Source organism: Carassius carassius, chromosome 6 (genome assembly GCF_963082965.1).
Source record: "Carassius carassius chromosome 6, fCarCar2.1, whole genome shotgun sequence".
NCBI classification, from domain to species: domain Eukaryota; kingdom Metazoa; phylum Chordata; class Actinopteri; order Cypriniformes; family Cyprinidae; genus Carassius; species Carassius carassius.
Genome location: NC_081760.1, coordinates 23,064,886 through 23,083,857, shown reverse-complemented (window position 1 = coordinate 23,083,857; position 18,972 = coordinate 23,064,886). Strand labels below are relative to the sequence as shown.

General features: G+C 35.8%; 1 protein-coding gene across 1 annotated transcript in view; it reads right to left on the bottom strand.

Annotated features, from left to right (window-relative positions):
* Positions 1-296: 296 nt before the first annotated feature.
* LOC132142510 (metal transporter CNNM2-like) overlaps positions 297-18,972 on the bottom strand; it is a 29,615-nt gene continuing 10,939 nt past the window's right edge. The window contains exons 2-7 of the mRNA XM_059552443.1: positions 9,565-9,708; positions 9,111-9,248; positions 6,664-6,833; positions 6,285-6,378; positions 2,478-2,656; positions 297-1,016 (exon numbers count right to left, since the gene is read on the bottom strand). Coding sequence (XP_059408426.1) covers positions 804-1,016; positions 2,478-2,656; positions 6,285-6,378; positions 6,664-6,833; positions 9,111-9,248; positions 9,565-9,708 — 938 coding nt within the window. The 3' untranslated portion in view covers positions 297-803. The remainder of the gene's footprint in view (positions 1,017-2,477; positions 2,657-6,284; positions 6,379-6,663; positions 6,834-9,110; positions 9,249-9,564; positions 9,709-18,972) is intronic.

Genomic DNA, 18,972 nt, shown 5'->3' with positions numbered 1-18,972 from the left:
TTGAAGTGAATCCAAAATGTCTCCGAACAAATATACAAATGCGATACAATAAATGCATACGAATAGAACTATAATTTACAATACAGTAATCATGATAAATCATCTTTTAAATAAAATGTGTTTCATTGCACTTGTTAAAAATTAATATGATTTTTTTTTAAAGGCAATATAACAATTCATTTTTTAAAAAGGTGTAAAAGGTACGGTGGGATATACCAGATTTAGAACAATAAAAAGAATCATTTCTGAAATATACATGTAAAAGACCCTCACCGGTACATATACAGTGATGTATATAGAGCATGTGCATGAAATCAGTGACACTCATAGAGGCACACACATACACATGCACAATTTACAGACAGGTGTTTGCAATGTGCCGACAATTATATCCTCAGACATGCATGTATGTACAAACGCATACAAAATAAATAAATATGTGAGTAGAATACTCTTGATTCACGGTTTCCTTCAAAGCAGTATATGGAACAGTCTTTGATTTACCCTATTACAGCATCTGCCTGGAGTATTTCTTTTGTGTTAGTGAACATCACGGGGCAGTTTGAGTGTAGCTGGAGAAAAACCGTCCATCCTCCAAACTCTTTGGTCTGGGGGACATAAACACTGTGGTTTATCTGAATGAATGGGACTGGATCGGGTCACTGGACTGTCCCATTTCGCCTTGGATCAACCCAAGCCAAGCTCAGGCCGTGGTAGCACTGCACTACCAGATTACAGTGGTTTGGGGTGGTGAGCAACTCCAGGGTTCTGCTATCCACTTCGCTCCACCACCCCACTGAGGGCTAGATGGTCCCCTCGCAGTGGCCTGTGTGGTTCGTCTTGTTGTGGGCCACACAGTTCTGTGTCTGGTTGAACAGAGTGGCGGTTTCATCAGTCACTCCGTCATGGAGCTCTGTCAAAGTCATTTCGATTTTGGTGTACTCGCTCTCTGAGGACTGTGGCGTTTTGTCCATGCGTGATGCCATGACGGCGTTCTGATACTGCTGGCGCGTTACCTGTCAATAGAACACAGAAAAGGGGGTAACGAAAAAACAAATGGGTAAAGACAAAAGTAAATAATCAAAACAAGGTGAATAAACCGGTTGTAACAATTTTTCATTGTTTAGTAGAACTTTTATCTTGAAATTTTGTCTCATTTATTGTTTGACCCTTTTCACAGATGTAGGCGCGTTTCCATTTATAAATTTGCTAAAAACTTTGGCGATATTTTATAAATGACGATAAAGAAGTATTGCGACATGACGGTGTTTCCATTAACCGATGTTATGCGACTAAAATGTATTTTTTTTACCTATTCAACAGATTTTGATGGGATTTTGACGGGGTTTTGGCTAGACTAGCAATTATATTTAAATGAAGGAGGTGTATGTGTGTATCTTGACTGAAGCAGTGTGGAGAACAGCTTCTGGGACATGCCGTGGCGCGACTGGTAACACAAGCATTAACTATAGTGGCCACGATCAGCTCCTGTGGCCATTTCGGAGCTGTAACGTGCTGCAGACGTGCAGTGTAAATAGTCTAAGCATTAATGGCAGGGAAAGCCTCTTATACTTGAGAGCAGCCACATTTGAAATGTTTCTTGGAAATTATAGTACATTGAGGAATAATCATATGATTTTTTACATAAGCCATGTGACCTGTTAATTAAAAAAAAAAAAAAAAATTCCATTTCCATTGTAGTTTTGCGAATTATTCCTTTTTCGCATTGCCTGAAAAACCACCTCATGCGAGCGTAAAAACATTTTTTTGCAACATATGGGCGTTTTTGCGTTTTCAATTCGCAATTTAAATTTGCGCAATTTGAAGGGTAATGAGTTTCTAATACATTGGCTGAGGGAGTGGCAGCGAATTTGACATCTTTCTCTCTGCTGACCAATGTGGTCATAAAAATAATATTTGTTGTAGTTTCCATTCACTACTACAGATGTTTACCCAACTATGACGACTTCCACTTCGGAGAACATGGAAATGAGAAATAGGTCTCCCTCAATAACCAAAGTACATCTTAATATCCAGTGTAAACAGGGACTATGTTTCCATGAAGATCTTTGAACATCCATGGAAACTTTCCATTGCACAAAAGGTTCTATAGAGGAAAAGGGTTCTTCCGATTGTTATAATGTTTTCTATACTGAGAAAAAAAATGTCCATGACCACCAACAACCCATGTCTCCATCTGCCACAGACCCTACCCAGTGCCCTAGTCCACATCTGTCCCAGAGCCAACACTCAAATCCACATTCGCCATTGAGCCACAGGCACTGTTTTGGAACTGAGCCCTAGTCCATGCTTGCCACTGAGCCACAGCCAGTAGGCCACAGTTTGAGCCCCCGAGCCCCACAATGGTCTCAAAAAATGGCTTCTGAAGAATTACACGGATTTTGTTTTGGGTATCTTGGTTGTAATGACAAGAAAATGTACAGAAACTTGCAAGTGAGTGTGTGGGTTCTGTTTACCTTAATATACTGTACGTCTGACAAAGCTCTGACAGAATAGTCCGGCACATATATCTGCAAGAAGGCATTGAGCTGGTGGTTACTGCTGCCAAGTGACGGTGTGATGGCTTCAATCCGCTCGCTACGATTTAACGAGTCAGAATGGTTCATTCCAAATGGCCGAGGGGGTGATTTGTTTTCTGCACAGGAAAAAGGACAGCATAAGTATTTTTTTAATCATGAAAAAACATGCAAACGCATACAATCAGGGGTGCAGAAATAATCTCAAAAGGGAGGGGGGGGGGGACACTGTAAAACTTATCAGCCTCGCTCATGAATATTAATTATCTGACTTGTTGTTTGAACAGTCTGATGTAGCAACAACTGCTCAACCAATGGCGTGAGTTGGGGGCGGGACTATCTGTTTGTCTGACCTATCACACAACAGGGGTATGTTTCAAACCTGTTTAAAAAATAAACGATTTTGTCTAAAAGTTTGGCTGTCTTTTTTTTCAGAAAGAAATACTTTTATTCAGCACATATGCACTTAATTGATCAAAAGTGACAGTAAACACCTTTATAATGTTACACACACACGCACAAAAATCCTGAAAATCTTGGCAAGGCTTCTACAAAAATTTGTAGTAGCACAACTGTTTTCAGCATTGATGTTTCTTCATCGACAAACCAGCATCATAAAATATATTCACATACAAATTAGATATTTTAAACTGTAATAATATTTAACAACAATACTGTATTTTTGATAAAATTAATGCATTTGGTGAGCATAACAGAATTCTTTCAAAAACATAAAAAAATATTACTGACCCAAAACTTGTGAACAGCAGTCCATATTTGTAAAATAGTTTAGTGACAAGTCACTCAAATCCAACTTTATAGAGACACATGGTATATTATTATTTTATAATAGCTTGTAACAGCCTTTTAGAGCTCAATAATAGCTCTGCTAGTTATGAAGGGGTGTTTCATGTATGTAAAGTGTTGCCGCTGGCAAGAGTATCACCAAAAGCCTAAGACCTTTCAAAGTGAAGACTGGCCTGATTTTAATTAAACACAGCTTATGTTTTCCACTTCATAAAGAGCGGGGACATTTACAAGAGCACACACATACAAACATTCTCCTCCCTCGCCCACACTAACACCAGCTAACAGACACTGAAATATGCACACTTTTGCACTCCAGAACATACATTTACTCTTTCTTTCTTGCTCTAACACAAACACACACACACACACACATATACACACAAAGGTTTCAACAGCAGGGGTGTGTTAATTCCACAATTTGGTTGGAATGTATGTAATCCGTGTTTGGATGTGTGAGTGGAGTGAGGGAGCCACCACGTCTTTATTTCAAGGCTCCAATGCTAGCCTGAAGGGGCCCGACTCTGAACCCGACATGCTGGCAGTCAGCATGAGTTGTGTGAGAGCAGGGAACAGTATGTGTGTGTGTGTGTGTGTGTGTGTGTGTGTGTGTGTGTGTGTGTGTGTGTGTGTGTGTGTGTGTGTGTGTATGGCCCCGCTGTCGCCCTTTACTCTAGGAGGCCTGTGAAGTAAAAATGTGTGGGAGGGATTCTGTGGGTTTACTGTAACAAACGGCATGATTTAGAATGAGTCACAGACAGATGTCTGACCTTTACTTAGTTTGATTAGTCAAAAATGATTCTGACATTAACTGGACAAAAAGCATCGAAAACTGAATTTAGGCCGTAACAAGGACACCATGACTTGTCAAGTATGTTGGTTTAACTATACCTGGAGATCCAGCAACAGGCTGGGCCCTACTGACCACAAAGGTACGAGACAGGGAGAGAGGAACTACAGAGAAGAATAAAGAGGAGGAGGAAGAAAAAAGCATCACAAGAAGTTTGGAAACAAAACTACAAGGTGACTGAAAGGTGGAACTATTGGGAACATGGCTGAAAGATCAAGGAGTGGAGAAAATCTCACACAAACCCTCCCCCCCCCCACTTATTTTAATCTGAAAAAAAGGAGAAAAGATTCTCCTTTCCCCATAATGAAGCACTTTAAGTATTAATGCAGGCCTATTTTGTCACCACCAGAGGTCCCCTATGTTCTGTGCTACTCCCCTAAACTTCTAGCACATGGTACACAACTCCTACAAATCTCTGATGGATCTAAAACTGTTCAACATAATTTGTTGAGATGGTGCATGCTTTCCCAAAAAACGTTTATGTACTTTTTATGTTCAGTTGGATCAATAAAATATAAAGTCGAAGAATATAATAGTGAAAGAACTATGATTTATATAAGCAAAATTCACCAGTCACAGGACCACTGGAATAATTGTATATCATGACAACATGTGTGTGTGTGTGTGTGTGTGTGTGCGTGTGTGTGTGTGCGTGCGTGTGTGTGTGTGCGTGTGTGTGTGTGTGTGTATTAAACTGGGTATAATCCAGTGTTTTAAAATACTTCAAAATTAAAGCCGCTTCATTTTATTTGATTAATGTTTTCTTTTCCACAAACCAAAAGCTGTTATTATTCATATCAAATGAATTATAATTCTGGCATCAGTCCATAAACATCTGCTCTCAAAACAGTACAGCTAACATTATAAAATGCCCAAGATGGGTCATATTTGATAGACAAATGCTGCATATAAGTGGAAGTATGTTGTGGTTGCTAAGTTGCTTGACCATATGGAGTATGTCAACTAAAACTATAATAGTTGGCAAAATAACTGTTTATTATGATTTACAAAAATAACAGTTCCATCCATCCATCTTGTCACGTCACATTTTAAAATAAAACACATCCCACTCTGTATTGCTAGCTGTATTGCTCTCATGTAAAAACATAAAGCAATCCTGCAAACTGACAGCTGCACAAATATATGTACTGTGAAATACGATTAAAGCAGAATCTTGATCATTTCACAGATTTCTTCTGCCACCAATGTACTATTTTAACATCATTTTGCCTGCCCTTAAAGATTACAGAATCAGTACTTTAAAAAAACAATACAAAACCAATGACACACAAATTCTCTTGCCATTTGATCTCTGGAAAGAGACCTTTTGACTCTTCTGAATTTCTGATATAGTGTCTGAAACACAGTCTTCATTCAATAATGTCTGACTGGGAATAGTGAGTTTCAAATCATGGTAGATTGAAAATAGTATGTCAAAGGTGCCAGAATGAGGCTCTGCTTCCTGTGGATCTTCAAAGTATGCATCCCCGCATACTTTTTGGACTAATACAGCCCACAACCTTCTGCACTATTGCAGGGTATGTGGGTGTATGCTGCGGTATCAAGACAATTTTGCATTGCAGTATTATTTCTTAAAGGAACAGTTCACCCAAAAATAAAAATTAGCTGAAAATGTACTCAAGATGTGGATAAGTTTGTTGCTCACCAGTTGATCCTCTGTGGTGAATGGGTGTCGTCAGAATGAGAAAACTTGCCGCTTTTCACTTCACAAGACATGTTGGACTGGCACAACTGACGGTCTGGAGTTGTGTGGAATTGTAATGTTTTTATCAGCTGTTCAGACTATCGTTCTGACGGCACCCATTCACTGCTGAACAAGTGATGTAATGCTAAATTCTCCAAATTTGGTCCCATGAAGAAACAAACTCATCTACATCTCGGACGGCCTGAAGATCTGTACTTTTTTTATTTTTGGGCGAACTATTCCTTTAAAACCACCATAAAACCACTTGAATCTTTGGGTGAGGTAAAGTTTGACGTTTGAGTATATACTTTTCGTTCTTAGTATAAGTATTCAAATTGGTATTCAGTCAATAAAATGGAAGACATTTGGATTTAGTTGTGCTTACCTGGAGTAGCGGTGAGAGCCATCATCCCATACGAGGAGAAAGCCCCAGCTTCAAACTTCATTCCCTCCTTCCCCGCCTCCACCTCCACCTTCCCCTTAGAGAACAGATCACACTGAAAATCAGACATTCAGTATAGCTAGGAACTGTTTTTTAAGCCACTTCAAGTAGATACTGTTAATACTGAAGGATTCGTTTCAGAGGCATGGCGGTCTTTAACAATACTCACTACAATATTCTTCTTTCACATAGGTACATTAGTTGAAACTTTTCATACTGTGCGTGTTAAATACTTGCTAAAATCCCAGCTTGCTCTAGGCTAATAACCTCAATCCCTTCTCTCTATGCCTTCTGCAACCCTTGACCAAACAACCAAGCTGACCTGCAGAATGAGGATGAAATAGTCCACAGGCTTGTTGCGGTGGAAGAGGTAATGTTCGATGGCCTTCTTATTCTTCTCATTATATTTGAGCTCCTGGATGACGTTGGGGTGCTTGAGGAGACGTAGAAGGATCTTTTCAGACATCTGGCTTGGACTAAATGCTTCTACTTCTGTAAAGCAAAAGTAGACATGTCATGATCATCATCTTCCTGTTCCTGTGGGTTTTGCACTTAAAATTGTTAACTCAGGCCCATTCTAAACCATGGGTAAAAGGTAATATCACATTTTCAGGTTTCAAAACATCTCACAGTATATAAGTAAACCTTGGGTAAAGCTAATTCTTTTTTTGTTATTCTAGTTAACGCTTTCAATTGTGTGCAGGAAAGTTTCTCTGAATATTTAATTTCATTTATTTAATATGTGTCCTTTATGATGGGCTTTTGCTAAATAACTCATTGTAACATTGTTCTGTTTACAGTATCTGTGTAAACTGGCAGCTGGTCCCTCCTTGAACAGGGAACGCAATTGTAGTATTGTAGGTATTGTATTTGTTAATCAATGATTAGCGTAAGCCACAACAGGAAATTTCTCTCCAAATCCTGGCATTAGGTTTAAAGGGGAACACCAGTCAGAAAATGTTTGGCATGCCCTTTTTATCTCTATTATACACAACCACCCTTGGGACCTTTTAACAGCGGTTTGATCTACAATAAAGCAAAGGGTTGTGCAAAAATGCAAGAATCAGCAATTATACAAAAACATAATGTACATTACCACTCATAGGTATTTGCTTATGCTCTGCAAAGTTGCATTTGTTTTATCAAAAGTACAGTTAAAACATTATTATCAATGATGAAAACTGTTGTGCTGCTTCATATTTTTGTGGATTTTTTTTTTTTTTTTTGACAAAGTTGTAAAGACAGAATTTATTTGAAATAGAAATCTGCTGTCACATAATAAATGGCTTTACTGTCACTTTTGAACAGTTAAATCATTCTGAAAAAAATTTAATGAACTGCAGGGAAATCATTTTATTTACTTTTTATCAATTTGAGAATTTTATTTTAAAAATACAAAGTTTTTAAGAGACACTATGAAACAACATTTGGTAGTGAGAGAGAATCAGAGAAGAAGAAAAAGAACATTGAAGAACTGCTGAGATTTACAAAGAATGCTGCTTAGGTGTTGGTTTATATATTTACATATTTTTACTGTTTACATGTAATATTCATTTATTTTATTCAGACTAGCATTCAAATGTCAGTAAGACATATTTAAAAAAATAATCATTTTATTTAGTAAGAAATTCAAAAGTGACATTAAATGGAAAGAAAATGCATTAAATTGACCAAAAGTGACAGTAAAGACGTTTAGATTTTTTTTTTCTATTTTCAAATAAAAAGTTATTTTCTAAACATTCTATTCTTTAAATGTAAATGTAAAATCCTGAAAAAAAGATAAAAATCCACAAAAATATTAAGCAGCATCAACCCTGATAACCCGCTTGTTAAGGCAAATGCTCCATCAGCAAAAAATGGTGCTAATATACATTTATAATGGTACAAATATACATATTTTTACATGCTTGGCTTAAATGTGTAATATGAATAAACAATGGCTGTTGAGATAGAATTCTCAAGTGAAACAATTAGAGGCTTGGTCCAAAACCAATATTTCTTACCTCATGACTTAACAAGCAGATAATAATAAAAGTTTACTAAGCAACACATTACATATTATAATGATTGAATAAAAGCTGCTGAAGATGCAGCTTTGCTTCGCAGGTATACATTGCATTTTACAATATATTACAATAGAAAACAGTATTTTAATTAAGTTGGCTTGAAAAAGGGTTGGGTTGCATTATCTTTTCTAAACGATCCGGCTTGTTTTCGTAAACCAGACTATCAAAACCACCTAAAATCCCATAGACTTTCATTGAGGGGGTGAAAACTTTTATACAATAAGACTTATGTTGTATTTAAGGTGTCTATTGCTATAGCAAAGCTTAACAACTCCCTACAGAAAAAAAATAAAAAATAGGCTAAAACCAGCGTAAGCTGATTGACTGCTTTGGCTGGTACCCCAAGATGGTTTTAAAGTGTTTTTCTCCACTTTTTTAGCAGGCCATTCAGTTCTTAGCTGTTTTTTTACTGTATCAACTGGTTTTAGCTTAATTAGCATAGAAACATGCAAACAATATGCTAGTAACTTGCTACCCATTCTAGAAGCATTCTAACAACATGCTAGTAACATGCTAATCATGCTAGTAGCATGCTAATCATACCAGAAACTTTAAATGGCAAAACAAATAAAAATAAAATACATCATGGCATGACTTTCACCAAAAACCAGTGACCAAGCTCCTCCTCTGCTGTGAGCAGCCCATCCACACTACAGTCACAGGACACACTGGGGTAAATCAAGCAGCAATGCAGTACACTTGCCTGTTGCTAGGAAACGCAGAGTAGCCAGTAGAAGCTGAGGTGATATTTTAACCTTCATTTCATTGTCCATCTGCTTGAAAGCCGAGAAATCCTGCTTCCTCTCTCGATGGGTGATTTTCTTTTTTGTTTTGTTATCGGCTGTCGGAAAAGTGGGATGACGGGAAGAAAGTTCAATGCTGTGTAAAATGCCTTGCCTTGTATGTTTGCACATCTATATTTACAATGACACCTAAAAAAGTTTTTGTAATGTTAAGCCAGTTAGAAGTAAATGCTAAAACAATCTGTTGAAATTTTATTATATAAAACGATTCCACAGCAAGAGACATCGCAAGGTATTTTAACAATGTATTCATACGTCAATAGATAGAGGACAAAATCCATGCTGCGGTTATTGTACTTAATTTTACTATGTACTATTTAAACTGCTTTACAAAGAGACTTTCATGACACATACTATATAAGTCTGTCTCATCCAGGATTTCAGACTTGATGATTTCTTCAATGACGTCCTCCAGGGTGACAATGCCAAGCACTTCATAGAATGGGTCGCCTTCTCCTTCGTTGTTAACCCGATGGACTATTGCCAGGTGAGATTTACCTAAGAAGTAATAAGAGTTGTTTAGATGTCAGTGAAGACGCAAATCATTCTTATTTTAAAAATGTAATATTATCTGGGTAGATGAAGATTTAAGCTTTATGGGGACACTTAATTTCCAGCAATTTCGTCGACTTGTGTGCACAGATACTATTTAAACTGAACTTAGCTGGATGATGACATCACTGAATTCAATTTTGAACTGCCTTTTTGCATTATTGACACTCTATTTCCCTATTTAATGAAGTTCAGTTGCGAATTTACAATCTGAATTGTTAAAAGCACTATATAAATAAAGGTGACTTGACTTGACTTTATCACCTATATAAAATCCCCATAGTAAAATTTGAATGATGATTTTTATGTTATTGTATGTGGCAACCATATGTCAACAATATATATTTTATTTATATATGCAGCTTTATTAAAACAACTTATTTACAAAAAGAGTGTAGAACTGTTTAATACAATTCTATCTTTCATATTTGTTTATATAATATCAACATGTATTGGTGGGTTTTAAGATAGATATACATGTACATGTATAAACATACATAAACATAAATATATGCATGGATATATGTACATAAAATATATGAAAATGTTTCAATTTCCAATAGGTTTCATAAATGTTTTTACTTCATGTCAATTTTCATATATATTTATATTTCATATATGGAAATGTTATATATGTACATTTGTTACATTTACATGTGAGTATAAAGGAATATTTACATACTGTATACACAATGTGTTTTCTAATTGTATAATTTTTTTTTTTTCAAAATTAAAGGTATAGTTCACTCCAAAAAGAAAACTGTCATAATTTATTCTTACCAACTAGTGTTCATTTTGTCAGCTTTTTTAATTTAGTCTTACAGTCCTGTGTCAAATCAGAAGTTTGCTCTTACACCAGTAAGCACAAATCAACTGAATATCAAATAATTTGCATGGTTTATTTACCTCATCTAATGTTAGTGTACAGATTCATAACAGGATATCAATCAGAGGCTAAATAAACAACAAAGACTTCATATATACACTCGCCCTGACTATGTTATGAAAAATGGCGTAACAAAAAGCTACTGTCGAATATTATAACAGAGAAATACCTAATAGTACTTCCAATAATTCCAAATTGCATTAATGTTTCTCTTTTAAAACAAAGGCAAACAGACTTATTGCTGCACAGTGGTTTCGCAAGTAATGTTACAATCTGCAACCACTTTCACAAACAATACAGTCGATATTCATGACAGAACACAGACTGACTGAATGACACTTTCATTTAAGCAGAATACTTCAAATGGAGATCGCTGAACTCCAGTTTACTTGTAAAATACTATATGTCTGTGTTTACAGAGAGAGCGGGTGTGAATGGTTACCAGAATGCATCAAGCAAAAAGCTAGGAAGAGTACGTATCCGTTTAACAGAAAAGCTCTGATTGGGGGATTTGAGGTCTTGATAGCTGGCAACCGCAAAGAGTCTAAAATGTTTTTGCTCCACTTTTTAAAACAAAAATAAAAAGGCTTTGCTAAAGGTTTTGTTCTTTTAACTACATTTTTGTCTCGTCTTTTTTCGTCAATGATATTGCCTGTTCAATTAGTCTCATTTATCCTTAAATTACCTCTTTATTATCTCGTTTCCGTTGACGAAGAATATTTTTCGTCATAGTTTTCGTTAACAAAATTAAGACTATTACCCACTTACCCTCATGTAATTTAAACCTGTATTACTATTTTCTTTTCAAAACACAAAATAAAACATGGACCCCATTTCCTTTCAAAATGCTGAGGTATTTTATTGTGTTCCACAGAAGAAAGTCAGTCAAACAGGTTTGGAACGACATGAGGGGGAGTGAATGATGACACACACACACACACACACACACACACACACACACACACACACACACAGAGAGATCCTGCAGTGTGGAACTGCTGATGGCAGCCTAATAATGGTATTAGCATCCAAATGTTTGATAAAAAGCAACAATCCTACTGTGTTTTCTACACCATATCTTAACAAATTATCCTTCATACACTTGCTAATTATTTTATTACACTCTGTACCTGTACAATCAACACTCTATAGAGTGTCTCAGAGTGTCTCTGGCATGAAGCCACACTCTCTCTCTACGAAGTTCAAAAGTCTGACCCTGTTTCCCAAAACACTGATGTGTTTTGTCTTTGATATTGAAGGTCTAAAGGTCTAGAGTAACTGGGTTCAGTCTCAAAACATTGTCTATTGTGTCTCTGAACAAAAGTAGTCAAGTCTTGGTGAGAAACCTCCTCTGGGGTGGACAAACATGTCATAAGCCTTGTGCTTTCTAAAAAGACTTTCGAAGAAGGATCAAATGATCTCCTGTTTCTGATAACTGGTGTTTATTTCAACTAAATAAACACCGAAAGCCTGTAAAAGGACAAGGGTGAACCTTTCAAGTTTCTCCTGAATACATATCCCAAAGACAAAATCGAAAACTCGTCTTGTATATATTGTCAAGCAAAACACCCAACAAATGCTTTGCCTTTTCTCAGCTTGTGAACTTTCAGAAGGAATTTTCCAAAGACCCAGGCTAATATTAGCCCTGAAATGAAGTTTCCATTCAACTTGGGCAATATTCTCACCAAAGCGACTGCTGAGTGATCTGATCTGTCTCAGAGCTGGTCGTTTACATGCAGATGGCCATTTGCTGAAATACTAGGAAGCCTGGGACGCACTTGTGGCAAACCCTATGACAACACACAAACAATGATTGGGTATAAATCTCTGCTGAAGGAGTGTGGCATTAACTTGAGTTTGTGTACCTTCTTTTCCTTATATTTGCCTCTGCTATGATTTTAGTGAACATAAAAGCATGTAGCTTGTTATACACTGACTGAACATCGAGGGATATGTTGGAACAAGTGTTTGCAATATTTATCACTTGACCAAAGTTTGGAATAATTTGGCATAAATAACTGCAATATCTTATTATCCAAGACATTATATATATTTTCCACATACCTATATTCTCTGGGTTGATAAAGATGTTAGTTTATAACATATACAATTTGTATATGTACATATGTTAACCCTTAAAGACCTAGAACATTTTTGGGGCGCCTGACACTCCTGCACTTTTCTTTGTTTTTCAGACCTATTCTAGCAGTCAGCATCAAGTGCCATATATCATTATAAACAGGAGGACTTACACTTAAGTTTAACTAATTCAAAGTTAATTTTACTTTCGTTTTCTCAAAGAATGAACGAAATTACAGAACTTTAAGAAAAATGCAAGCAACAGTTGGGTGTTTTTTTACTGTGTACTCAAACAGAAACTCCTAAAGTTTGGATATCTTTCTTTAGAAAGTTGTGTCTGGGTGTTTTACACTTCCAAATAAAATTTTGTTTAGATATACCATTCCCCAAGCAAATTATAGCCATTTATTACAATATTGTTATCTGCGCTTTTAAGTAGAAAAACAGGCCTATTTCGTTAACTAACAATAGAGATTTGTCCAAAAACATTTTAATGAGTAAAGAAAATGGAAAGAGTGTTATCTGATAACAAAACCAAACCAAAAAAGTTTTTTTTCTTCTTTTGAGAAATATATTTTCAATCGGAGTATGAACTATAAACACAAACTATGCAGCATATGCTATAGTAAAAACAATTGCACAAATAGTCTTCAACAATACAGCGCAAAAACAGAGCAAATGATTCACAAATTACACAAAATGAGTGAGAAATATTCAGAGTGCAACAGAAAACAACAGTGCAAACTATCTTCTTAAACTATATATTTTGTATAATTATTTAATTATAATAGACATAATATAAATGAGACATCCGTTGGCTGTAATATGTGTCAGGATCGATTTTACCGGGACATCGCCTAGCGACCCAAGACAAGTCATAAATCCCAGTGCTTTATCAGATATGTACCACTGTTTCATCCTTGGTTTTGGTTTGTTTTATGTTAAAGTTCTCTGTCGTGTGTTTTTTTTTGTGCTTTTTCAGAGAGTTTTCTCATCCAAATGTTTTAGTTTGTGTTTGTATCCATGCACTCGCGACAGACTTCACTTTCACTTTGTGTTCGTTCATATTTCAAAAGCAATATGTTAAGTAGTAGTTCAAAAGACTACTTATTGGTTGAATATGGTACCGTTTGAACCAATCTGGGCTCGGGGGTGGGACTACGCGTCAACAATCATTTCTGTTTGGCTCAGAGGAACGAAAGCATTGGTTTTTACTGACGAATTAATGTTTAAAAATGTGATGACGTAATCACGTGCACTACGGCGCCTCTGAATATCCAAATGAGATAAATAGAACCGTGGAGAATCTCTGCTTTACAACACTTTTTAAAGCATTCAGATTGGATTAGCGGTTCAAAAGTTATTAAACATTAAAAAACAACAGTTATTTTTAGCTGCAGGCAGCTATATCGGTCTTTGAGGGTTAATAAAATCTACACCATGATTTTTGTACGGTATTATAGGTGACAAGCATATATGTCAACAATATTTCAATAATGTCAACTATGGGAATTAATTGCTGGTGCTAGAGTTAGGATACGTTTGAAATGCACGTGAAACGGTGACTTGAATTCAGTCTGCTGCAAGGAAAATAGGAAGAACCCCCGAGCAGGTCTAGAAAGGTGGTGCTGGGGAAGGTGGAGGGTAAGCGAAATCCCATAGCGAGCTGGTATGAACCTATTCGATACAAGTCAGGAATTAATGCGCTACATAGATAGGAACGAACAAATGATTGGATAAACAATCGGCTTTAAGTAAACCAGTCAGCTGCTCAGAAGAGTTTCATTACTGAACTATATATTTAGTTTATTTATATATGCAATATTAATTAAACAACATACAGTATTTATAAAAAAAAATCTGTGTTTTTGTGTATATTTTTGTAATACATGTCTATGTTATATTTATTTATATAATATCAATATTTTAGAATAGGTATAAGTGTATGGCTTATACGTCCAAAAAAGTATTACACATACATAAAGATATATATTTGAATAGGCTAGATACACGTCAATATATGAAATTGTTCCAGTTATGAAAATGTTTCCAATTTTTTTTACTTCCTATAACTATTGGATACCTAGAACTATATAATATATTTCAAACAAACATGTGAATTTTAAATATATGTACATATATTACATTTGCCTATGGGTTAGACCAATGACCTCTTGTCTGATCTAGATTCTTGTCCAAACAACCCATCTGCACAACACTATAATCTAAATCTACAGATCTCATTCAAGGTCAGATAAACCTAAACAACTAAATCTGAAAAGGAACCTGAGTTACACTAGTTCTGAAGGGTTACTATGTGATATGTGACGATGAATGTACTTGATAGCAAGGGTTACCAGTGTTACCACAGAAAACAACTCCACAAGATAGTGTTTTAATAACATCAGTCAACCCTTTGTATGCAAGTGGAAATTAATCACCCTTGAAGAGAGGACGTAAGGGCAAGGGTCAAGGGGTAGTAGAAGCCACAAGACTAAATAAATAAGTGCTCAAGCATTAAATCTCTGCACAAAAAGAGGGGTTTATTCAGGCCACAGTGGAAAGAAAAAAAAAACATGTTTACTTTATGTATTTTCCTTCATAAGTTCCCTTGAGTAAACCATATCTCACCCATTCAAGGAAACAAGGATATTAGCTTCTCCTCTGTTCTCTGAGGAGGATTATTTCAATCCCAAGGTAGGAAAAAAAGGAAAATATTACAATTTGGATTTATTATTTGTGAAGTCACAGCTTGAATAAAAGAAAACTACTACCATTTTTAGAAACATGATGCATTGTATAGATGTGCTTTCCCAGTAAACCACTTCAGGGGTTTCAGGGGAAACTTTTACTTCGCTACATTCCAAAGCATAATATCATACGTTTTACACTACATTTCCTAATAATATTCATACTTTGTCTCTCCTTGTCATTTTGAAATCATTCTAAGGCACACGAGTGATATCCGATTCATGCACGAACTGATTCTTTCCAATCAAACTGCTGAATTGGCTCCAAATCGCACTGAACGATTCATTTGGCGATTCAGACAGATCCAATAGCAGCTGTTATTGAGTTAGCAAGTCTCTTAAAATAAGCCCAAAAAAAGGAAAGTCGTTGGAGCTTGAACTAATGCATGACTAACTCTAAATTAAGTTAATACTAATGTACTGTTTAAGCCCATTGAAATGCTTGAATGTGAATGTGTAGTATATGTGTATAAACCACGCAGCTGTGACAGCAACATGTTACAGGACCATTTATATGCGGCATCACACCATGTAGCCACGCTCGCTGTAAAATCTTAAATTATCGCTCCTCATGCATCAAGTATCAAACAGCCTAATTCACTAAACTGACATTTTTAACTTAATTTGCTTACATTCATCACTATCATTTCATCTTCAGCACTATCGTCATCAACATCATCTCCATCCTCATAAAGACAATTACACATATATTGTGAAAAATCTGGAATGGGCAATAGCTCAACAGTGATGTGTGGATGTGAGATGGCCCCACAGCCCAGCATGAGAACATCTACCGCTCCCCCTCCGCTCTTCTGAGACTCGCTGTGTGCTCTTTTCCACCATTTCCAGTTTAAGTCTTGGAATGCAGCTTGTCATATTTTTCCATAGCGTAATTCCCACCATAAATAGTCACATAAGGCAACAGGGACACTGTCTCAGACAGACAGCGATCAGTCTTCTCAGAAAATAGTTTAGTACTACTGGGACCCTGGAAATGAGCGGTGGGATATCACAGAATAAGTGACATGTTTCATAAGAGGATTTTCTGTTTTGTTCTCCAAATGTTTGACCCTGAGTTTCATTTGTAGCCATAAACTATAAATAGCTCTATTTATAGTGTAATCAAATAAATGACAAAAATATCTAGGTCACATTAAATCATATAAGAATAACTGTAACTACACGTACGTATTAGTAATTTTTGATAGTTTGGATATTTTTTTGGACAGAGTTTGGGAAAATGTTTTATTATTTTGTAGACAATAGTAAACATTTATTTCAGAAACATAAGAATAAAAAAAAAACTGTTCCATGTCCACTGATTTTTGCTTTCGTCTGCTAAATCAAAGTCATGTGTGGCTTCACATATGCAGAAAAAATGTACTATGATACCTTAGAGTGTGAGTCAAGGTCAGTAATGATATCATTGACTGAGTGTCAAGGTTAGTGAATAATATTAGATAAATAACAATCTTAGATAAATAAATATCAGGCAATTTGATCTTTTTATGACAAGCCAGATTATAATCAGTACAGGTCAGTACAGATTATAATATATAACGTGGTGCAACCCCCCAAAAACTCATATTTATAAATTAATAATTGATGATGCTGTTTAAAAAAAAAATACAAATAAAAAAAATAATCCTTAAATATGTTGCCCTTTAAAAATACTCAAAAAAAAATATTAAAGTAATTTTACCTTAAAATAATAATATATATGATATGGATGTTTACACAGATATATTATATATAAAATATATTATTATATTTTACTTAAGATTTTTTCCTTGAATCATTCCATTTTCAAAATATGAAACTAACATAACTGTAAAAAGTACATTTTACAAACTTAGAACGTGTTTTAAGCTAGATTTTCTATCTTGTGGGCACTTTTTTGCCCAAAACATATGCTATAACTCACACACTGGGAAGAACCGAGGTGCACAAACTACAAAACATTTAGTTAAGAGGCAAATAAGTTTTCTCGCAAGAAACTTCAGCAATTAAGACATTTCTTATTGAACGGATGGTCAACTCAATGTTCAAGTGGTCTGTGCAATTATTTTATCTGAAAAAAACAGAAAGCATTAAAAAAGAATATGGCAGAAAAGGTTTGAAATTAGTGGACAACAATGGCTATCCATACTGCAGAAAGAGTTGTAGGTAGTTAAACAGTAAAATGATACATTGTAATACACAATATACACATTTGTTTTATATATATATATATATATATATATATATATATATATATATATATATATATATATATATATATAAACTTAATTGACCTTTCTCCGTTTCTATATCAACTGCACTGTGATTGGCTGGACTAGTTCCACCTTGTCATTGCATCGCTCACACTACAAGATCAGATGGTGATAATATGCAACAGGTTTGAACATATCATAGCGTCTGTGACTGCTCGAGGTTCGGATCACATTGCTGACCTGCTCATACGAGCTTCAGCAACCACAATGAGCACCAATTTGGCTGTGATCCAGGGGTTCAGCAAAATCCAGCCAAAAGACTTGTAATGTGAACTTCCCGCAAGTCTAATTTGTGTAGAAATGACTTCTATGATAAGTTTTTGTCATAAATCACTCAAATATACTTAGTTTCAAGTGTTACCTGTTTATGTGTACTGAACGTGCATGTTTAGTGTAATTACTGACCATGGTTTTGTAAATGTATTGTTGAAGCTTGAGAATTGCTGTTTTAGCAGATGGAAGTGCACTGCTGTTTGGACACCAACATTCTTCAAAACACCTTTTTGTGTGTGTACTCAGCAGTAGAAAGTGAAGTGACATTCAGCCAAGTATGGTGACCCATACTCAGAATTCATGCTCTTTATTTAACCAATCTAAAGTGCACACACACACACTGTGAACACACACCCGGAGCAGTGGGCAGTCATTAATGCTGCGGCGCCCGGAGAGCAGTTGGGGGTTCAATGCCTTCCCCTAGAAAGAAGTGCATACAAATTTGGAACTACATGGAACAAAATTTTCATTTTTTGGTGTATTTCCCCTTTAATATGCTATATGATGTATCTGAAGTTGTATCTCTCAATTATCTTAAACATTTTCTTCCTGTAAATGCACCTCTGCATAAACAAAAACAAAAAAACTCACTTTTCTTTTTACCTCATTCAACCTTTTCAACCTCATCCACACGGCATATTAAATAGTTTACATATGTTATTTGTAGCAACTTTGCACCATCTTCATTCGCTTTACCAGTATTATCTGTACCTCCTTCCAGTTCTTCATTCTGACATACTGCTGTTAGATAAGTGCTCCAAGGACACCTAGGCTGATGCTTCATGAATTAGCCTATCCAAAGTCCTGCGAATCCTGGGAATGGAATGAGGGAGTCAAACCTATGCTGATAAAAAGTTAAGGGAGTAGTATTGTTCTTTTCTATGCCGTGAAAAGCACCTGATGAAACCATCCAGTGTTGTTTGAAAATGCTGCTTTGTTAGAGTTATCT